Below are 22,769 nucleotides of genomic sequence, written 5' to 3'. Positions count from 1 at the left end.
TCGCACACAGCATGTATTGTGAAAATAGCGTGCGATAAAATGTGGTGGCCACCTTTCCCTGGAGAAGAATATTTGGAGCATATGAGCCTTGTTTATCAAGGTTTCGGATGGAAACCTGGACGGGGTTGTTTGGGGGCGCTGGTCACCTTGGTACAATCTAGATTTGTTGTCGAGTTCAGAGAGCCTCAGTGTTCAGCAAACGTGACGAAGGAAGGAAGTGTAGACGCCTGTGTGGTTTTCTGAAGTTGATGGTCCAAAGGGATGGCTTTAAAAATCACAGAGCACCTGGGAATCCTTTTCTTTTTACTTCCAGGTCATCTGGTGTCTTCACACTAAAAACAAGAAAAGGTTGAAGTCGCAAGGAAAGAACTGCAAAAAACTAGCCAAAAATCTCCTTAAGGAGCCAGAAAACCGCAACAATCTCTGCCTCTGGAAGCAGTATGCGCACCTGGAGTGGCTGCTGGGCAACACGGAGGAGGCCCGGAAGGTGTTCGACAGTGCGCTCAGCGCGGCAGGGAGCAGGGAGCTGAGGGACTGGGAGGTGTGTGAGCTCAGCCTGCTGTACGCCGAGCTGGAGGTGGAGCTGTTGCCAGACCCGAGGGGGGCCTCTGCGGCCCGCGCCGTCCACGTGCTGACCAGACTGACCGAGAGTGGTCCCTACGGGCCCTACTCTGGGCCAGTCTTGGCCGTCCACATCCTGAAAGCTCGGAAGGCATACGAACATGCGCTGCAGGACTGTCTGGGGGAGAGCTGGGTCTGCAGTCCCGCCCCCACCGCCCCTGCAGCGCCCTGTCACCGCCTCGTTAGCCTGGTGAAGTGCTTCATGCTCTTCCAGTACTTGACTGTGGGGATCGACGCCGCTGTGCGGGTATGCGAGCAGGTGTACGCAAAACTGAAGGGCTCCACTTCCTCCGGTGGCTCCAGCCCCGAGGACGCAGGCAGCGCACAGAGCCCGAGCAGCGTTCTTGAGGCTGTCATGCTGATGCACACCAGCCTGCTCCGATTCCACATGAAGGTCAGCGTTTACCCTCTGGCTCCCCTGCGGCAGGCACTCTCGGAGGCCCTGCAGTTGTATCCGGGCAACCAGGTTCTTTGGAGGTCCTATGTGCAGATTCAGAGTAAGTCCCACACAGCCAGTAAGACCAGAAGATTCTTCGATGCCATTACCAGGTCTACCAAGCCCTTGGAGCCTTGGTTGTTTGCGATTGAAGCCGAGAAGATGAGGAAGACGTTGGTGGAAAGTGTTCAGAGGTAAGTACACACATCTTGTCTGTGTGTCCACAGACACACAGAGGCCCTGTGAGGCCTCCGGGACCCAGGAAGGAACACAGGTCAGCACCTGTTGTGGGTGTCCAGGTAACCGAGGATGACACAGTGAGGGAGGACCAAGCCTTGCAGGTGGCAGCGGCTTTCATTAGGGGCTTCCATGCTGTCTCCCTAGGCTGCAGGGATGGCCCGTTTGGGTTCCTGCACATTGCTTATGATGCATGGGTGTTGCCGGTCAGGTGTGCAGCTGTCTGAGGAGCTGTGGCAAAAGCATAATGGGTAAGACCCGGGCTCCAGTGTAGGACCCTGGATACGATCCAGATTCAGATCTTCCGCTCCCTGGCTGTGTGGCCCGGGGCAGGTCACATCAGGTCTAGTAGGTTCCCTTCCGTAATGTGGGAAGAATAGCTGAGCAGCCCTGGAGGGGCCAACGAGGGAAGTGCTGAGCACAGAGGGGTGTGAACTCACTGCTGGCCTCTGTCGTCTTTACTAAGGATGACGGTGACGGCATCACATCCTCCGGGTCCCTTTTGACAGCGTGTGACCACAGGTTAAGCAGCAGTCCCGGGAGCACCGTAGCCGTGGCTACGCTCACCTGGTATCTGCTGACTACTCAGAGTTGTCTCTGAAGAGTGTTTCACTTTGTTTTTTTTAATTTTTTTTCCTATCGGGGTTTTACTCTACTTTCCCTAAACTGAAAGGACTTTCCTTCCCATCAAGTAGGCTCTGCATTCTGCTGAGTAAAGGTGAGGCAGAGAAGCAGGGAGATGCTGTGTGAGTTCTGGGCCGACTCTGCTGGGGGACACGAAGCCTGGGCGCCGCCTTCCTCTGGCCTGGAGGGGCCATGTCGTGTCTGTACCCCGAGCGCCCCCAGACCTGCGGGCGGCACCGTGCCTGACCCAGCGATCCTGCTGGAGCTCACGTTTGCTGTCACTGACGCACCTGTTCCTCTGATGGCGCTGGGTAGGGCGAGAACCTGGCTCGGGGTCACGGGAGCCTGTGTCTTGCAGGGTGGATGGCAGAGATGTCCACACCACGATTCCCGAGACTGGCCTGACGCATCGGATCAAAGCCCTGTTTGAAAATGCCTTGCGGAGTGACAGCGGCAGCCAGTGCCCCTTATTGTGGAGAATGTATTTGAATTTCTTGGTAAGAAAACGTTTCGTGTTCTTGTTTTTCCGCAGAGCCCTGCCGCTTCCTCACCAGTGAGAACGTCTGGTGTCCAGTAGCCACATCCCAGGAAGGCTGGCAGGGGCTCCCCCTTGCCCCCTCCCCTCCTCAGCCTCGCTTAGTCCGTCTGGGAGCCGTGGTGGCGTCCCGCCGCGTCTCTGGGACTTGGGAAGGGGGCGCAGGTCACATCTGTCCTCGAGGCTCTGGTCGAGGGACAGGCGTGACCACTGGGCTGTTTGATGCAGCAGAGCTTCCTGTGTCTCGGAGTTGACGTCCTCGAGTCAGCAGCTTGGAGATGGCCCGAGAGCGCTCGGTGGGTGGGGAACTTCATTCTCTGCCACGTGTTCCTAAGAATTCCTGGGCCTCGATTCCGTTCTGTCGTTAGAGTCAAGACCCACCCCAGGATGCAGCTTGGACAGTGGGCCTCCCCAGGGCAGCTTTGCTCTCACTTAAAAGCACGGTAGTGATTGAATGTGGGAAGGTGCTGTTTAACTCTGTGAAGGTGCGTGTGGAGGCCGCGAGGACTGTGTGAGTCGACTTTGCGTTTGGTTAAGGACCTGGCGTTGGGACGTGTCGTGTTTCCTGTGATACGTCCAGTGCCGAGGTGCGTGGTTTTGCAGGGACATCGTCTCCTGGCCTGCTTGCGTGTTTCGCCTGAAGGCTGCAGAATCACACCTGAGTGACCCTAATCAGTGTTGTACTTCGCAGACGCCAGGACCGACTTTCCTTATCTCTTACGCTCCCAGTGGATAAATCTCAAGGCAAAGTGTTTGAACTTTTTCTAATCAATGTATGACCGAGTCAGATGTAGAGACGCAGAGAAAGTATGGTAGGGGTCAGGAGAGGTCAGAATCCACGTTGGCGTGGCTCCCCGAGCTCTGAAAGGCCCAAGTGGCCGGGAGGACATGGCATCTCAGCAGCGTGTGTTTTTAACATTTATTCATCAGACCCAAAAGCTCAGATTTTATGTTCTGGTGCCTGTGTGTGAAATGAAACTTTGAGAAGCACAGATGCTGGGGCAGTGGTCATGGCGCATTCGTGGCCGCTGCCTGTTGCTGGTCGGGGGCCGCGGTCGGGAGCTCCTGTGCTGGGGCCGCTCGGCCGAAGGAGCACGCGAGTCTTCGTAAGCACGTGAAACCCTGCGATGTAAACCGGGAAGGCCGGCGCCTTTGCCAGTTTAACTTCTGTCGTCGTCGTCGGTAGGGATGGGCAGAGACAGACTTACCGTGTTCTTACAAGGACTCTCCCGTGAGCCAAGTTTGGTTGGATTGTGGACAGAAAAATTCTTGTTGACTTGGCAAAAAAAGACTGGGGCCCTCAAGGAATTTCTGTCTTTCTGGAAAAGTTAGCGTAGGACCAGGGACGAATTAGTGCGTGACTTCTTGCGCCTCCTGGGTTGGCTCCTGAGGCACTGATAACCCGGTGGAGAAATCCAGTTTGGGCCAGAGGGCTTGGTGAGGAGGGGGGAGGACCGGAGGGAGCCGGCCCTGTGGCGGAGAGCTGGTGGTGTGTGCGTGTGTGTGCGCCGTCTCGTGCATGTGTGCCTTTCCGTGTGTGTGCACGCCTTCCTGGGTGCGTGGGTACACATTTGCAGGTCTGCACACACGCAAGTGTATTTACTCACTTGCTTTTCCCTGCAAAAATGATGGAAGGAAGTGCAGCTGCATTTGGGAGAAGAAAGGATTAGACACTGAGCACCGCCCGCTAAGTTGGGAACTGCGCTTGAAACCTGTTGTGGGGGCGCTGTCAGGGGTGCCATTCCCTCTGCATGTCACCTGTCAGCCACACCTTTTTGTTGTTGTATTGGCTCGTATTGCAGTTTTTCTCTTTCTTTATACGCCCGCTGTGGGGGTCAAAACTGGCAACCCTGACCTCCAGAGTCACATGCTCCACCTACTGAGCCAGCCGGACGCCCCAGAATTGCCATTCTTTTTGGGATTCTTAGAGTTCTTTAATTTGGTCACCTGGCTGCACAATCGGGGCAGAAATGAGGGTAAGGTGGGTAGCTGATGCCGTGGGCCTGATGAAGGGAGTCTTACGAACTCAAGGGAGCCGTGGCCCCTGGCTTGCGTTTCACCCTCCGGTATCATTTCTTCCCGCCTGTGGTTGGCGGCTGGCCGGAGTCAGGCTGTATTGAGGCCGCCGCTTACAAGAGCTGGTGGGAGGGTGAAGAGTCGCCCTCAGTTCAGCTGCTGGTGGGGAGGACGGAAGCCTCCAGCAGGACTGTCGTCACCTCCCAGGAACACTCAGGTGTCGTGGAAACGTAGCTTTCTGTTTGGATTGGATATCACTTGGTCCAGTAATTTAAAAAAAATTACATTCGCTAACGGCTGCTCAGATAAGAAAAGAGAGTGGAATTTTACAAAAGCCTGAGCCCTTCCGGTGAGAGGACACAGCGGTGCCCAAGCCGCGGTCACTGAGCCCCAGCAGCCCACGTCTGAATGGAGAACTTGCACACCTGCTCCGTCAGGGGGGCAGGAGCCCAGCCCCCTGGTTCGGGGCTGGGTGGGGGGCCCGCGGCCTTCAGGGCATGTGTGAGGCTCCCCCCCCCCCCCCCCCCCCCCCCCCCGCCGCCGACAAGGGGCCTCTGCGAAGCCCTGGCTCCCAGTCACCCAGCAGAGCGGTCGTCCCTGGCGGCACCCAGGTTACACAGGGACCAGCCCCCGCTCTGCTCTTCCGCCCGCAGTGTCCCCTCAGTTCTGTGCTCATTCCAGTCCACCCACCGTCCCGATGCTGTGGGGTCACCCGTCACCTGTGTCAGCCTGGACGCAGGAATGGCCATGAAGTTATGGTTTGTGAGGACGAGGGACTTAGAGGGCGAGGAAGGAGGGTGCAGGGCACCAGGGCAGCTCTGCTGAGCGGGAGAGGGTGGGTGCCGGGCCAGGAGCCACCAGTGCGCCGGGCGCCGAGCCCTTTGTCCCTGGCGGACCAGGCGTGTGCAGCGCTGATGGAGGAACTCAGAGCAGTTTGCGCCGGAGTCTCGCCACCGTCGGACCTGAATTTGCTGGGTTCCAGGATCACCAGGGCACCTCCCAAATACAGCGGTTGACAGGACGGCAGTGCCATCTGTGCTTCTTTCAGAAACCAGGAAATGGTGTCTCAAGCGTATGAGAGCACGTTGGGATATTTTGGTGCGTGAAGGAAGGACAACTCCACTCACTGGGGAGGCCCGGCCTCGAAAGGGCCGAGGGGGCACAGCAGTGCCCTGGGCTCCGCAGCAGGCTCCGGGGGTGGTGACAGACTGTGCTCACGGGTGCTGGCCGTTTCTGGGCATCAGCCTGGAGGAACCGGGAAGGTGGGGCGGCCATCCTCGGTGGCCGGAGCGCCCGAGCCCCAGGCTCTCTAGGTGCTGTCCCTGATTCCGGGAGGGCCACCAGCAGCCCTCCGCTGTCCTCGATGCTGTGTGCCGGCCACCGGGCGGGTAGAGCCAGTGGCCACTAGTGAGCTGTCCCTGTGGGAATGCACCTGGGGAGGCGGGGGCCAGGAGAAGCCTTGAGCAAATGCAGGTGCTTGCTGACCCGGGGGCGGCTCTGCCAGGCTGGGGTTCCCTGGAGGAGCCACGGGGGACGGGGGTCTCATTCCTCTGAGATCTCATCAAATGGTCCCCGTGTTGCATCAAGGCCTGAGCCTCCTGTGACACCCAAGGCCTGCTGGCCCGGGGAGGGAGGAGGTGAACCGAGGTCACAGAGCCCCGCCTGCACCCACCCCATGGCGCAGGGCCTCAGGCCCGGGGCCGCCATGACGGTGCCACCCCTCTGCGGGCTGGCTGGGTGCCGTGAGCCCCCTGTGGGTCCGTGCGGGGCACCCAGAGTGGTTTCCATAGCCTTAGCGTCTGCTCCAGTGAACCTTCCAATTCCTCCCCTGCCTCAGGTTTCCTCAGGAAACAGAGAGAGGAGCAAAGGCGTGTTCTACAAAGCCCTGCAGAGTTGTCCTTGGGCAAAGGTGAGTCCCCGAGACCACGGGGTCTGCACACACCCACCATCCGTGTCACTGGGGACGGCACCCCCAGACCTGCTAGGGAAGCCTCGCCCTGCACGGGGCCAGTGTCTGCTGGGGCTGCCATCATCTGCCCAGAGTTTGGGTGCTCCTGGTGTAGGGGTCCCTGGGCCACCGGGGAACCAGGCGGCCTTGCTCCTGAGTTGTGTCTTCCTGGCAGCGTGTGCCGTGTGTGGTGCTGCCAAGGGGGACGGGGCGGGGGATGGGGCAGGGGACGGCGCGTGGACAGTGCAGGCCTCCTTGTCCTAGGTGCTGTACCTGGACGCTGTGCAGCACTTCCCTGAGGAGATGCAGGAGATCCTGGACCTGATGACAGAGAAGGAGCTCCGGGTGCGCCTGCCCATGGAGGAGCTCGAGCTCCTGCTCGAGGACTAGAGCCCAGGCAGGAGGGTGCCGACGTGGACCATGGGCCTGAGTGTGCTTGCAAGACCTCTGCCTTTGAAGTTTCTGATCTTAGTGTTTGTACCTAGGCTATCCGTGTCTTACCTCTTGCACATTTTGGGATGTGCAGACAACCTAGAAGCTTCTGTTTGCATATTATATATGTGACCATGTGGACGTGTAGGTGAGAACCGTGCCCAGTGATACTGAATGTCCCACGGTGGCCCGGTTGGTCCCACCCTTCCTCTGCCCAGCCAGTGTGCCCTGTGGGTTGGCCCCCTTGGTGGTCCTGCCCGGGGTCTCTGGGCCTTGCGGTGATGCCAGGGAAGCTCTGGTTACTCAACCCTAGAACCGGTCCCCAGGCTGGTGAGGAGAGCAGATTGCCCATCTCCTCGGGCCAGAGCAAGGCTTGGGTGCTCTGGCCTCTACCCAGCGTACCCCTAAGCCCCCATTCCTGCCACTGCCCAGCTGCAGACCAGCAGTGTCTGGGTGCCTGTTAGGGACGCAGCCTCGCAGGTGCACCTCAGCCCAGCTGCCAGTCTACAGGTGACCAGGAGCCCTGGGGGCTCGGGTGCACCCACGTGTGGCAAGCCCTGCCCAAGGGAAGGGCCCTGCTGCAGAGGGGCAGGCGGCCACGTGAGGAGAGTGCAGACCCAGACCCAATCAGGGCCACGTCCCTGATTCTGAGGGCTGTGAGTGGAGTGAAATGTAAATACCCACGTTCAGACCACTTTCTTCTGAAAAGGACCTGCCTTGCAGTTATTAGCTCTTAAAGCAGTTTCCTCCCAGTTAATTATTCTGAGGTCCTGCTCTAAAAAACCCAAAAAAACCCCAAAAACCTAAAAGCCATGATGTCTGTAATTGCTGAAGTTGTATTTCTTTGGCATCCCATGCAGAAAAGCCAGTGTGTGGCTAGAGAGGGATGGACACCGGGGAGACGGGCGGCCTGAGTGGCCACTTGCCTCAGCTGCCCCACCTCCTTCCCAGCTTGCACATGGAAGTGCCCAGAACGGGGAGAAGTGCGGCAGTAGATGGGGAAGGGGAGGCTCGCACTGGTCTGAAGGCCCTGGAGATGGAGGAGGTTCCTGAATGGAAGGAAGCACGAGGGGTGGCAGGGCAGGGGGGCCCTCAGGCGGCCGCGGGTTCCCCGCAGGAGCACCACACTTTGCTCCTGCCCCAGGGTGCCAAGACGCCGTGTGAGGTCACCTGATCTGCAGACCTTCCAGCGCCGAAAGCTGTTTCCTTAAAGCCATGGCCACCCTCTCAGCCTTTGTTGCTGAGACAGTGGAGACACTTCCCCGTGAGCTGCTGTCAGCTGGGCAAGAGGTGTGGAGTCTGCATCCAGTCCTCACCCAGGAGCCTCCACCTGCTTGCTGCTGCTGAGTGCCAGTGTGGAGGCTGCAGAAACAGGATGAACTGCTGGAGGGGGATCACGCTTTATTGGGGACAGAGCACTGCACGTGACCCACAGAGGAAGGCAGCCCAGGGGGTGTCCTACACATCACGCGCAAAAAGGTACACGGGAGGTTTTGCTAAGAAAGATCAACTGGAACATGGTTTCCTCCGGGGGCTTCCCCCACCTCCTCCCTCGGAGGGGTCAGGACATGCCCAACCATCTCCTGAAGGCAGCTCTGGTCCGCTAGAGATACAGTCCCTCGGGGGTGCCCTCTTGTTTTTTATAAAGAACATTTTCTTTAGATTTCTTGAAGTCTTCATTTGTTACTTTCATCCGACGCTCTCTCAAGGCCATCAGACCAGCCTCTGTGCAGATGGCCTGTAAGAAAGAATGGTATGTTCAGAAAGGGAAATACTTTTTATTTGCATTCTAACAACTCGAGAGCGACTTTGAGTGAGGCGTGAGACGCGCAGACTAAACAAACTGCTTAAGCCATTTGGGGAAAAAAGATCTTTTTGAATGTTTTACACATTGTAATTATTTTCTCAGAGGATCAGAAGTGGCTTTGAGGGGAGGACAGACTCCGGTTCTAACCAGCGGGTGGCCTGGTAGGGAAGTTCTCAATGTGCAGGGAGCAATGTTCCCAGGCCACGGAGGCATTTACACCAGAGAGCATCCATTTCATTTACGGTCATGAGAGAAAAGGCGTAAATCTCAGGACAATATTTATGGTGATACGTTTATTTTCTCAGTCATCACTTGTCAAAAGTAAAACTAGAACCCAGGCAACATGACAGGACAAAAACACAGTCCTGACACTGAAGTTTCTATCTGGTTTTGGCCTTCAGGATATTTCAAATGGTTTAGCAAAAAAGAAAATGTTATTTGTGGACAAAAAGATAAGGCAAAGCAATAAAATGGTAACTTTTGATAAATCGAGGTGATGGATGTATCAGTATTTACTACTGTTGCAACTTTTCTGAAGACTTCAAAATTTCAAAATATAAAGGTAGTGCAAAATTTTAAAATGATTACATTTTGAAAAGAACTTTTACTCTAACGAAGACACCAACCTAGTTCTAGGGAGGCCAACGCTATGCAGCTCAGGGCAGGCTCTGGCATGAAAAGGCCCCACATGTGCTGTCCCCACCCAACCCCTGCACATACACCTGACAAACAGCCAGGTCCTCACCTGCAAAGCAGCTGGACCCATATTCAGCGCCCAGGCCTGGCTCTGTTCTGGTCCTCTGGGAAGAGACGTCCCCTCCCTCCCTCCACCCCCCCCCCCCCCACACACACACACACACGACATCGAGCAGTACACTCCAGCCCAGGCCTCACCTTGATGTCAGCACCAGAGAGGTCATCCTTAGCCATGATCAAGTCGTCCAGGGTCACATCATCAGCCAGCGTCATCCTGCTTGTGTGGATCTGAAAGATGCGCTTCTTAGTCTTTTCGTCAGGCAGGGGGAACTCAATCTTCCTGTCAATGCGGCCTGCAGGTAGAAAACATTTCCAGTCACGGCCCTGTGCGGTCCCCAGGTGTGGCTCTGGCTCCGGGAGCAGCCTGAGCCGGTCTCCTCACTCACGCAGTTTGCGCCATATCCTGAGGAGCAAACACTCCTGTAGTTTGTAATTATCTACATTTGAACTCATCCCATTTCAAAGAACTCCTCTCTGCCCTGGTACCCGCAGAAGTAAAGGAGTGGTTCCTGAATGGCGTATGTAGTGGATGAGGACAGATCGTGTTAAAAACAAATTAGCCACTGCTGCTCTGGTATTACCTGAATGTAAAAAAATGAACCTGACTTAGCATGTGAATTACTTCAGAAAAAAAAAAGAATTTTCATAATGGGAAAGAATCACCACTTAAGATTGGAATTAAGAGACGCACGCTGCACCCACTGCATCATGTCCGTCCGACCTCAGGACATTTTTTTTTTTTTTTAAGAGTTTATTTATTTATTCATGAGAGACAGAGAGAGAGAGGCCGAGACACAGGCAGAGGGAGAAGCAGGCTCCATGCAGGGAGCCTGAGTGGGACTTAATCCCGGGACTCCAGGATCACACCCTGGGCTGAAGGCAGGTGCTAAATCGCTGAGCCACCCGGGCTTCCCTCAGGGGACAGTTTTTAGTAAGTTACTCTGTACTTCAATAATGGATTTGCCTTGATATGTCTTTTTTTTTTTTTTAAGGTTTTATTCATTTGTCAGAACAATCACATGAGCAGGGGCACAGGCAGAGGGAGAAAGCAGGCTCCCCTCTGAGCAGGGAGCCTGATGTGAGGCTCCATCCCAAGACCTTGGGATCATGGCCTGAGCTGAAGGCAGATGCTCAACACACTGAGCCACCCGGGTGTTCCTAGTGTGTATCATTTTAAATCCCCTGAAAGTGCACTTACAGACACATAAACCCGGCAATTCTCCATGAAGGAACAAAAGCAAACCTGACCTGGTCTGATAAGTGCTGGATCCAAGGTTTCTATCCGGTTTGTGGCCATGATGACCTTCACATCACCCCTTGAATCAAATCCATCCAACTGGTTCAACAGTTCCAACATCGTTCGTTGAATTTCCCTCTCCCCACCAGAATTTGAGTCGTATCTTTGAAAAAGAAGAAAACGAGTGAAAACCTAACTGATCTCCTGCTGAAGGGTAAAATCAGTAACAGCTCTGGCAACCTCTGACACCCTCAATGAATTCTAGCAACAAAATCAGCACACCCTCCCAACCACCACGTTACATTATTTAAATCATGGAAGTTTTCATGCCTGAGGTTCTATCATTAACTCAGTCTCCACATGTGGTATCTGAGCCCTAACCCGACTGGGGCTCCTCGAGGGCAGGGGCTGTGTCCCCAAAGTCCAGATGATGCCTGGCTCAGAGCAGATGTTCAGGACAAGGTCATGGACTGCTCTCCAGGCAGTCACAGCTCCCGGGTGGTGGCTGGCTGGCACCTGGGAGAGCAGAGCCTGAAGCACCCATAGAGAGCCATGGATGGCAGGAGCTGTGGCAAACCAACGTGCAGGCCATATAGTGGGTACTCGGTGATCACTGTGCTGAGAAGAGCTACAGTTTTGACCTGATCAACACAAAGTTAAGAGAAAGGTGTACCTTTTTGTTCCAATGGCATCGATTTCATCAATAAACACGATGGATGGTGCATGTTCTTCCGCAACTCGGAACAATTCCCGAACGAGTTTGGGCCCGTCGCCTAGGTACTTCTGAATAAGTTCAGAGCCAACCACTCTCAAGAAAGTGGCTGAGGTTTGGTTTGCTACTGCTTTGGCTAATAAGGTTTTACCTGTTTTAGATTAAAAAAGAAAAGGACAAAGGAAGAAACCCCTCAAGTGCTGTTTTAACTTAAAAGCTCTGTCACTACCCCCTTAAATGGCCATCAGAAATTGGCAGATAGTGGATGAAAAGCCATGCCCCCATTCAGGTGTCTCGACATTCCGTTCTCCAAGGCAGGTAAGAGAAAACTGACAAAAACCTAAGTAATGTTTTGATTATTTTTAACTTCCTAAATTCATCATCATAATGTCAGAAAATACGTTTTACTGGGTTATTCAAAATTGCAGAGGTTTTTAACCCAATCCATGTACCCAGGGCTAGAGATCCAAACTCAACTTCCTATGAAACTATCAGTGATGGGAAATGGCCTAGGAACTATAGTCCTGGAGCACCAGGGCTGCATGCCTGGGGCTGAGAGTCACGCCTGTGCCAGGCAGGCTTGCCCAAGGCTCAGCTGAGGCAGGACTGGCTCCCAATGAAGCCGACAGCTGAGAGCTGCTGGAAGTTCTAGAGAGTTCTCAGTCTGTGGTGTGCCCTCATGGGGAAGTTCCTCTCCCCAGTCTCAGGGATGATCTCAAACATTTCCAATCCTGCTCCATTCCTGGATATTTCTATTTCAGGTCAAAGATAGGAGATTTGGCAGCCACCCTGTGAACTTCAGGGCTGGAAACCTTGGCCCCTTTGATGGTGAGGACATGGGCACAGGGCCAGGGAATGGCATCAAGACACTGGGACAGTAAAGGACCAAGCTCAGGCCTGCAGGAGAAGGGGGGCCCTGCAAGCTGCTGGTGAGTGATGTAGAAGACTTCGTTCAAGTAGGGAGGGGGATAAGGCACTAAGCTTTGCAACATGTTGTGGCAATGATGTCTTTTTGGTCAGATAGGCAGAGGAACAGGTCTGGGGGTTAGAAGCATAGAATTCTGAGAATACTGATTAAGGACAGTGAGCAGAAGACAAAAAGGACCTCCTAAGTGGATGGCACCTTCCAGTCCAGAAGCAGCCAAGGCTGGGTCCTGGGGCACTTCAATAGCAGAGGGATCACCAAACCAGGCTCCTCCTCCTGACGGGCCTGTCACCCTCTGCTATACCCCACCTCCTATCAGCCCCTGGCAGTGCGCGCACACCAAAGGCAGCCCACAGCTGCAGGTGAGGATGCCTGCATTCCAGCTCCAGCCCTGTTACCAGCTCAAGTCCCAGAGCTCCTGCGGCCTTGGCCTAGTCACTGGCTTCTCTGAGACTTCACTGCCTGGGCCGTAAAAGATGATAGCTGCAAAAGCTCCATGCCTCTGAGTTCAGTTGTTTCCCAGTCCCTCCGCTGTGGGCAATCCTCTGCAATCCGTTCACTCAAGTAACTGTGCTTCCTCTGGAATTTATAGCAGTGAACCAAGTCCTGGGCTGTACAACTTATTTGGGTCAACTAATTGCATAATGAACCAACTATATATTTTTATCTTCATCTATTTATCCATTATATTCATTTAGTACAATGGACCAGAGAATGAACCCAATATGAACAACACAGAATAGCTTTTAAATCCGTGGTTCTCCACCACGGCTCTGGTTCCTGGCCACACTCCAGATGAACATATCAGAATTTTCAGGGATGAGACCAGGCATCGGTATTTTTTTAAAGCTTGAAGGTCATTCCAATGTACAGCCAAGGTTGAGTGTCCTGGTTTATTTTGTGTCTTACAAAGTCTTTTTAATGGACTTATGTTACCTTTATGAGTATTTTTATTGGACTCACGTTACTTTTATGAATACTTTAAAGTCTTATGTTCTACAGTACATAAATCTAATTACTTGATTACAAAGAGGAATTCAAAGAAATTGTAAATGCACTCACACTGAGGAGGGATGGGGAGGGTGTTGCTTACTGGTTTTTAACACATCAAGTCTGTTAAGTGTACAATTTCGAGTCTAAGATAATTCAATTTCTTACCACCTACTATACAGATAAGTATACTTTTATGTAATAGGTATGTTTCTGTATCTATTCAGAAAATGTCCAAAATGTTGCTTAGAGAATCTTGTTTTAAACTAAGGAATTGTGGCATCCTTACTCAAGAACTAAATAATTATAACAAGCTACTGCTGTGGCTTAAGAGATTAGCTGAGTGTCCAGAAAGTCGAACCCAGAGCATACATACCTGTGCCAGGTGGACCATAGAGAATGACACCCTTTGGGGGCTTTATACCCATCTCTTCATAATATTCAGGATGAGTGAGAGGAAGCTCCACGGATTCCTACAGAAACAAATACTTGGTAAAAAATGAAATGCTTTCTTACTGAAATTATCAGATCCATTCATTGGCATCATGAACAGATCTCACTTTCTTTCTTCTTTTTTTTTTAAGATTTTATTTATTTATTCATGAGAGACACACTCATGTGTGTCAGAAGGAGAGGGAGAAGCAGGCTCCATGCAGGGAGCCCGATGTGGGACTCGATCCCGGGACTCCAGGACCCCGCATTGGGCTGAAGGCAGGCGCTAAACCGCTGAGCCACCCAGGGATCCCTTGGTCTCACTTTCAACAAAAACAAGCTAAGCTGTCACTTAATCTTGTAAGAGACCATGTGCCTGATTTCATCTAGCAGGAGGGACAGACCAAGGAGAACATGTTCTCCCGAAGCTCCCAGCACCCGTGCCCTTCCTGTTTCACCCAGTTTCCCTCTCACTGTCCTGTAGAAGTCAGCCTTGAGCAACATTTAAGTTCTTCCTGACCAAAAGGAGCTTAAAGTGAAAATACACCCCCCTTTCAATGAAGCTACAGAAAGGAACTGGCAAGATTTTCTGATTGCTGTTACACCAATGGACGTGATGGCTATTTCCCAGATCTGTGACAGCTCTGCACGACCTCCCTGCAGATGGCTAGCCCACAGCAAACCTGAATGACCACTTCACTTCTCCACTCACACTATCCCCACACCCCACTGGAGGTTTCTAGATAGCCATAGTAAAAGTCAACATAGAGGAAAACATATATTCACACAGATAATTAAACGTTGCATATCAAAAAGATTAAGCTGCAGCTGCTGGAAGAACAATCATACTATTTGTTAATCCTGAGTTAGGAAATAGAAATAACAAGTACAGGGCAGCCCCGGTGGCGCAGAGGTTTGGCGCCGCCTGCAGCCTGGGGTGTGATCCTGGAGACCCGGGATTGAGTCCCACATCGGGCTCCCTGCATGGAGCCTGCTTCTCCCTCTCCCTCTGCTGTGTCTCTGCCTCTCTCTCTGTGTCTATGAATAAATAAATAAAATCTTTCAAAAAAAAAGAAAGAAAGAAAGAACAAGTACAAAACCCCACAGCTGGCAAGCTCTAAGTCACTTACTGCTTTGATCACTAAAGAAAAAACAAAATATGCAAAATAACTCCAAGTACCCTAAATGAGATAGTAGTAAGAAACCAAAAATCTAGAAACCCAGAGCTCGTTCTTAGCCCTACCTTAATTTCCTGGATTTGGTTGTCCAATCCCCCGATATCAGCGTAGGTTTCCTGGGGGGCCTTCTCTACCTTCATTACTGTGACCAAGGGATCTGTGTCATCCATGAGCACCCCTATGACAGCATGCACCTAAGAGAGAACATCAGTTTTAATGCAGAAATGTGAGGTTCACACAATCCATTCATAACAAAGCAATGCCAATCACAAAACGGCACGAATGGACAGATCTGAGAGGAAGGAGAAAGCACTCCTAGTGATGTCCACAAGACATCAACTTGCCTTGTGGTTGAGCAGGACAGAGCAGCCTGGTTCCAGCAGATCCTTGTCTACAAAGGAAAGAATGCTGACATAGTGTTCTGAACCCACAGATGTAGACACGATGGCATGATTGTCATCAATGATCTCTTCCAAGGTTCCTACTGACATTGGGGTTCCCCTCAGATCATCCACCTTAGATCTTTCCTCCTATGAAGGAAAAGCAGATTAAACCTAAAAAGCACACGGGCTGACAGTTTTACTAGATATCATGACATTTACAAAGCAGGTGGTGCTTTTTAAGAGGTAGCCAGTAATGATTCATAAAAGCCTGAATGAGTCAGCTACTTGATATTTCATTCACTTACTGAATTCTATACCTAAAACTATTAATTTGTGAAGTGCAAGTTAATGCAATATTTCTCAATTTACCTCTTGCTTTTCTTCTAAAGGCTTCATTTGTTCCTGATTTCTAATGAATTCTTCCTCCATGAGAAGATAGTCTTTAATTCTCTCTAACTTCAATAATTTTAACCGGCATTGAGTGTGAGGTGTCACTGTAATTAAAAAGAAAGTTTTATTAATTTGGAGCTTGAAGTTTACAATTAAGTTCATCCTTAAGAAAAAAAGGCTAAGACTTAAAGTAAGCTTATTTTAGTTGAAAGTCTAAAATATTCAAGGTCTGGTGATCCTAAGTATGCGGTGCCTAAATGCAAAGGGAAAAGGGACTTTGGCAGTTGTAAGCGGGTAAAAATGAGGACAAGGTCTATGGCAAAACATCCGCTAAGTGAATTGTAAGAAGAAAAAAACCTCAATGACCCCAAAGATAGTTTGCTTTGGTGTTTTTTTCCCCCACCGGTGTTAAGAGAAATAGGTCTAAGTGCTGTCCAGTCAGAGTACATGGTTGCGGGCGAGCTGAGCAAAGCATCCGTCTGTGACAGGACTGTGAAATATTAGTGATGTTAATATACATAGCAAGCATTTTCTTTTGGCTTGAAGTCTCATGCTACACAGGAATTTTAGCACACATAGACAAAAATGTCAACTTTTTCTTTTGTGGTTTCTGAGTTTCTTCTTCAAAACGTCTCTTTTTCTCTAAGGTTAAATATATTCCTAAATTTTCATTTATTCATTTATTTTCATAACTGTAACCCATCTGGCAAAAAGGGGTCCAGTTTCATTTTTTTCTCAATAGCAAATAAAAGATGCCAGCCATTTATGTTAAACAACTCCCCCTCTTCCCCCAGAACTCAAACGTCACCTTTACTACATTCTGATTATCCATGTAATTTGACTGTTTCTGGACTTCCTGTGATCCTCTGGCAATCTAATGATCTACTCATCATCAATACCATATTGATTCCCCCCCCGCCCCAAAAAATACCATATTGATTTATTATGGTAGATTAATAGCATGTTTTTCATTGTCTGACTCCCTTTCATTCTTAACCAAGAAGTATTTTAAAAATTATTTCATCGAAGCAGGAAGACACTTGTTAGATGGAAGTGGAGGAGGAATGTGAGCTGAAGCACTGAGAAGCAGGCAGCCATGGGAAGGACTGAGGGAAGAACATTTCTAAGCAAAGAGCAAAAATCCCCAATGTGCAGAAGAGTCAAAGAACACAAGGCAGGGCTGTGTGAAGAGCAAGCAAGGGGACTGGACGGGGCTGCAGATGGAGAGGTGGGCTGGGTCAGGTCACCCAATCTGAAGTTTAGTCTATGCTGAAACTATGAAATATGAAACTACGTTCATATTCTAACACAATGGTCTTCCATTTCTTCATGAAATGAGTTTCTAAGAGTTATTCATGCTCAATGTGAATTTTCTAATCCAAAACTACACATTCTGTACATCAGAGAAGCTGGTTACCTAAAGGGAATTATTGGAGTTTCTTAAAGTGAGACACAGCTGTGCCCTGTTTGTATGCTGCTAAAACCAAAACACAGCTTTTATTCCAGCTTAGCGGAGTGCCACACGCAGGAGTCAGAGCTTCAGCCACCCCATTTCCTGCCTCCACATTCAGATCTGAGCTACATACACACAGATGGTTCCCACAGAATCGAGAGTGCAAGGAGGGACCGTGTCCTTACCCAGTGGAAGCTTGCTCGCAGCATCTGGTCCCTTTGTTTTCTTCTTCTTTTTCCCCACTCTGGTTGGTACGGGAGGTTCATATTTCTTTTTCTTGTCCTTGAATTTTTAGAACAGCAGGAAAAACAAAAACCACACAAATCATATCAAAACACAAACTTCTTTCTGTAGGACCATCATCTATTTCTAGGGGCTGTAATCTCCTTATCTTTCAGAATGCTATTAAAAACTGTCCTTTTAAAAATAAAACTAGGTTTTACATTCCTGCAGTTTTAATTGGTGAATGTAACTGATCTTTCTTTTTATAATACCCAGTGATTATTCAGTAAGGACTAGAGTTCAGAATTCAGAATTATATACCAAAAGTTTGGGCTGAAATAATGAGACAATTCTTCACATTTAAGGATACTAAATACTAAAATTACAGGCAATTTAACACTCTGCAATGTTATTTTATACATTTAAAAATCATTAATTCGTAACTACTTACTTGACAGGTCAATAATCTTTTCTAAAACATCAGGAAGACACTGTGTCTACAGGCCAGGCCGGGTAAATAACTACAAGGATCACTTATTTTGCATTTTGAAAGTTCTGAATCCTCAAAGAACTTCTCAGCTGACATCTCTGATAGGTTCCATAATTTACTCACATCACAGACCTATCTGGCTCATTTACCTTGTCATCCTTCTTGCCACCTCCAGGGCCATGACCACCACTCTGACTTTGACCCTGAAAAAAGAAATCAGAGGGATAAATTCAGAACATGATCACTTCAAAAGAACATCCTTATTTTCCTGTGACTGTAAGACACCAAGACTTCGCCCTCATTGTAACCTTCCTGAATTTAAGGTGTACCTGCAGTCTACATGTACATCTAGCATGCAGAAGTTTTTTTTTTTTTTTTTTCCTGCAAGGCTATTAGGAGATCAGTGGTGGTGCACCTTGCAACTGACTGCATCTTAAATAAGGACATTTCTATTAAGTAATTGACGTAACTTGTGTATCATAATGAGGCTGGGGTTCTAAGACTACCCCTTTTTGAGAGGAAAGTATAGAGCTTGACATTATTATAAAACTACTTGACTGAGTATATTTCTTGAAATTAGGCCACCAAAGAGAAATCATTTTATCTATTCAACAGTGATTTATCAATCATTTACTCCTTACTAAGATCACACCAAGACCCAGGAGACTTTCAATAGCAACTTTTATATACCTCCCATCTCTAAAGCCTGGGGCTCTCGGCCAGGTCTTTCTTCCCAACCTGTACGCTGAATCACCTTAGGTTATTAAGAACTCAGTGTATTATAATTAGCTCATGGAATTTCAGATTTTAAATCAGACTCCTTAGTGACAGAACAACGCTTAACACAGAACAGTTACCTCAAAAATGATGGCATTTAAACAACAGTGAACTTAACCTGAATAGAGGAGCCCTCTTAGTCACTTCCTCAGAAACACCTAGATTAATACGCTGCCAGCTTAGTTATCCAGAGAACAACCATACCATGGTTACCTACAAGAGTGAAGATCAAATATATTTCTCCACACGCAGGAATCTTAAACTTTTGTGCTTTATCCTGAAGAAGGTATTTAAGGGCTTTGAGAAATTCTGGTGAACAGAATTAGTTCTACCACAGTGGGGTGTCTGAATCACAGGGCTTCAACAATCACTTACTTATACCCCCTAAAGGAACCAGCTGTTGCCTGGTGTTTGTGGGTTTCTTATTATGTGCCTAAGTCTGTACTAGACATTTTCCCTCACTGCCTCATTAATTCCACACCGTCCTGCAAGGTAGGGTTCATTATTTCCACTTTCTTTAGGAGGAACTGCAACAAGCCTAAGAACACGGGGCTATGGAATTAGATGCATCCGGGTTTCAATTCTGACTCCATCACTAATAGGCTATGTGACCTTGGGTAAGTCAGGTCACCTCTTGGAGCCCTGGCGTCCTTAACTGGAAAGTGGGGATGATACTAGCTCTTGTTACTGAAAATGAGGTAACCCACGTAAGGCATTCAGCATTTGCATGACTCGTAGTAACTACTAGCAATAGAGTATTATTGGTGAAAAGAAACGTTCGGGTCAGGATTTTAAGTAGTCTGGTCACAAAATCTGGGTCCTGAAATCCATCTGCTTCAGCTCTTCACTCTCTCTTGTTGATCCCATCTGTTTTTATCCAGGACTCTAGCCTCCCAACTGAGAGTCCCCTCACCAATCCAGCTATTACCTTTTAAAGCAAAACAAAACAAAACAAAGGATTCTTTCATTCTCCTCAAAAACTTTCAAATGTTTCCTATCATTTATGGTGTGACATCCAAACTCTTTAGAGTGGCATACCCGGCCCTTACCAAACTGGCTGCAGCTGACCCTTCCCATGTTCTCCTACCTTTCTCTCATGATCCTGCAAGTCTGGCTTCAGGAGGACAAATTCCTGAATGGGTCCCAAACTTCTGCATGTGTGGGGCATTTTACATGATGTTTCTCAGTCTCCAATAACCATACCAAATATACTCATTATTAAGCCCTCACTGTATGGCAAGCAGTGTGCATTCTCAGGGTATTCTCTCATTCAATTCCTACAGACACCAGAGGATGGTACTATCATTACCTCTAGTTCACAGATAAGGAAGCCAAGGCCCACAGATGTTAAGTGGCTTGCATAGCTTGTCAGATGTGGCCAGGAATCACTCAGATCTACTGGCCACCAGCATCTGTGTGTTTCTCTACTACATACTGTCTAGAAAACACTAACAGGGTGTGTGTTAGCACAGCCATTTACTGTGTCTCAGTTTCCTTCTTGGTAAAGTGAGGATACTCACTTACTGAAAGGACTGTTGTGAGAAATAAGAAAATGCTGGAAAATACTCTTATGTTTACTGTGGCATTATTTTTTAAAAAGATTTTGTTTGACACAAAGAGCGAGCACAAGTGCAGAAGCGCAAGGGAGAGGGAGAAGCAGGCTCCTCGGTGAGCAAGGAGCTCGACTTGGGGCTCAGTCCCAGGACCCCGGAATCATGACCTGAGCTGAAGGCAGACGCTTCACCGACTGAGCCACCCAGGGGCCCCTACTGCGGCATTATTTACAGTAGCTCAGATACGGAAGCAATCTACGTGTCCACTGATAAACGAAGAGATAAAGAAGTGGTGTGTAAATCCACACAAACACAACGGATATTACTCAGCCATTAAAAAAAAAAGATGTTGCCATTTGCGACATTCAGACCACAGGTATTAAACTAAGTGAAGCCACACGCAAATATAAATACCCCATGATTTCACTTATATGTGGAACCAAAAAAAAGAAAAAAAAAAAGCAGAAACAGACCCACGAACGCAGACAGCTGGTGGATGCCAGAGGAAAGAGGGTGCGGGACGGGCAAAACGGGTGAGGGGGTAGTGGAAGGTACAGGCTTCCAGTTATAAAATGTGTTAAGTCACAGGGATAAAAGGCGCAAAAAGGTAGGGCACACACAGGGAATACAGTCGGCAATACTGTACAGTGACACGCAGCACGGTATGGACTTGCCCACGGTGTTGCCCACCTGAAACTCACGCGACCCTGCGGATCAGCTAACGCTTCAGTAGTAGTAGTAGTAGTAGTAGTAGTAGTAGTAATGATAATAATGACAGAAAAGTAATGATGATGATGATGATGATGGAAAAGTACCTCGCACATAACAACAATAATGATGATAATGATGGAAAAGTGATGATGATGATTGATGATGATGATGGAAAAGTACCTCGCACACGTCCGAGCATCACCCCCAAGGCCTCGTAGGTGGGCCTCACGGCCGTGTGCTCGGGCGCCGCTGACGTCCCATCTCAGGCCTCTGCACCCACCATTCCTTCTGCCTGGACCGACGCCTCCCTGTCTGCACGGGCCACTCTCCCATCGTCTGCTCAGACCTCAGGCCTCGGAGGGGCCTTTGCTGACACCCGGTGGGAAGCAGGCCCCCGCCCCCCCCGCCCCTCCCTACCCCGCTCCCCTGCCGTCACGTTACGTGTCTCTTTTCCCACTTTCCCGGTCTGGCTGCACCAGTCAGGCTCACCCCTTGTGCCCTCGGAGCCTGCGCCCCCCCGCCCCCCGGTTGCAGGTGCTCCATACACACCTGCTTAGTGCACTAGCGGATAAGCGCCCGCTGGAGCAAGGCCCGGCCCCCACTCGGCAGCCCGGGAGGCCCTTCGCGCCGAGCCCCGGCCCCCGCCCCGGGTGCGTCGGGTCAGGGCCGCCGCGCACCCCCCCCCCCCGCGAGGAGACCGCACGGGAGGGCGGACCGAGTGCCTCGGGAAGCCGCCGCGTCCCCTCGTCTTGGGCCGCTGCGACCCCGTGGCGCCGCGCCCCCCGGCCGAAACCCTTAGTCACTCACCATCTTGCTTCGGCCGCTCGAACCACCGCTGCCGGAAGTGCCTCCGCCAAGGCGGCCGTCGGCGGCGGAAGTTGCCACGGGGCCCTACGGAGGCCGTCGGGAACCAAATCCCCTCGCGGACGGAGCCGCGCTCCGGGGGCCGGGGTGGGCGGGGCCGCCTTGGAACCTAGAAGCCGGGCGCCAATCTTGCAAATATTTTACCTGGAAAACGTGTGAGTCGAAGTGATCAGCTTATTGTCAACACTCCCAGACAGTGACCTAGACCTTCTAAGGACTAAGGCAATGGTGCAAACACAAAATAGTCAAAATATGCAAAAAATATGCAAAAATCCGAGAACCTACTGCTCCAAGAACCGGAATGGGGTTTGGACCTGCGAAGCTGGCATATACTTTTGGATCAACATTTAAGCTATTATTTGGTCTCTGGAATAAACGTGATCATCTAAGAGTATTTCCTTGGCTAATGAGTCACCCAGAGGTCTTCTTTTTCCCTTGCTGGTCTGTGACTTGCGGTGATGCCAAATGTTGTCTTAAAAATAGCTAATCTTAAAAACAACAACAAGAAAAACCCAACAATCTTGCACCTGATTGGTAACGTTGGTCATTTATTCCATCCACCGGGTCGTAAGAGCGATAGCAAGCATCCCTTTGGCCTCTGGAAACTTCCACTAACAGGTGCTCGAAATGCTGCACGTTGCTGACCTGGGGAGATGAGCTCGTTTTTTTTTTGTTTTGTTTTGTTTTTGTTTTTGTTTTTGTTGTTGTTTTGTTGTTTTCCCTGCTCCTGATTAATTGAGGGCTTTTAGTTGTGAAAGGCTCCGAGTATTTCACTAATTCATACACAACAGGTACAAACTACAGGAAATTACTCTTTCCTTTGCATCATCACTAAAATGCTGTACTAGAAAGTCTGGATGCTGTCGGCCTCCACGAGCACGTCTGGCGTCCACTCGGTGCATGAAATGGTTTGACAGGTGAAGACAACCCCGTCCTCGTGGATGCTGAGAGGAATGCCGGAGCTGTGTGGAATGTCTGAGCGATCCTGAGGTGTGACCTGTGTGTGACCTGAAGAAGCGTGGAGTTCCTGAGGTGGTGTC

General features: G+C 50.1%; 2 protein-coding genes across 3 annotated transcripts in view; one reads left to right on the top strand and one right to left on the bottom strand.

The window, feature by feature from the left end:
• NRDE2 (NRDE-2, necessary for RNA interference, domain containing) overlaps positions 1-9,148 on the top strand; it is a 49,915-nt gene extending 40,767 nt beyond the window's left edge. The window contains exons 11-15 of one of the 2 annotated variants that reach the window (XR_013386744.1): positions 314-1,251; positions 2,277-2,415; positions 6,307-6,378; positions 6,682-6,997; positions 7,994-9,148. Coding sequence is in view for 1 of the 2 variants with exons in the window: in XM_077910338.1 (XP_077766464.1) it covers positions 314-1,251; positions 2,277-2,415; positions 6,307-6,378; positions 6,682-6,807 (1,275 nt within the window). In the remaining variant the exon portion in view is untranslated. Of the gene's footprint in view, positions 1-313; positions 1,252-2,276; positions 2,416-6,306; positions 6,379-6,681 lie in introns of both variants that reach the window. The other variant, XM_077910338.1, reaches the window with a different exon arrangement.
• Positions 8,231-21,774, bottom strand: PSMC1 (proteasome 26S subunit, ATPase 1). The gene is made up of 11 exons (XM_077910339.1): positions 21,673-21,774; positions 17,974-18,027; positions 17,298-17,394; positions 15,639-15,763; positions 15,231-15,416; positions 14,952-15,080; positions 13,653-13,749; positions 11,323-11,512; positions 10,661-10,812; positions 9,551-9,705; positions 8,231-8,587 (listed from the first exon to the last, which is right to left on the bottom strand). Exons 1-11 carry the CDS (start codon positions 21,673-21,675, stop codon positions 8,453-8,455), a joined length of 1,323 nt encoding a protein of 440 aa, XP_077766465.1. The 5' UTR covers positions 21,676-21,774; the 3' UTR covers positions 8,231-8,452.
• Between the last annotated feature and the right edge of the window lie 995 nt (positions 21,775-22,769).

Source organism: Canis aureus, chromosome 9, assembly GCF_053574225.1.
Source record: "Canis aureus isolate CA01 chromosome 9, VMU_Caureus_v.1.0, whole genome shotgun sequence".
Classification (NCBI taxonomy): Eukaryota; Metazoa; Chordata; class Mammalia; order Carnivora; family Canidae; genus Canis; species Canis aureus.
Note: the sequence above shows the minus strand (reverse complement) of the source record. Positions and strands in the feature narration are given on the sequence as shown.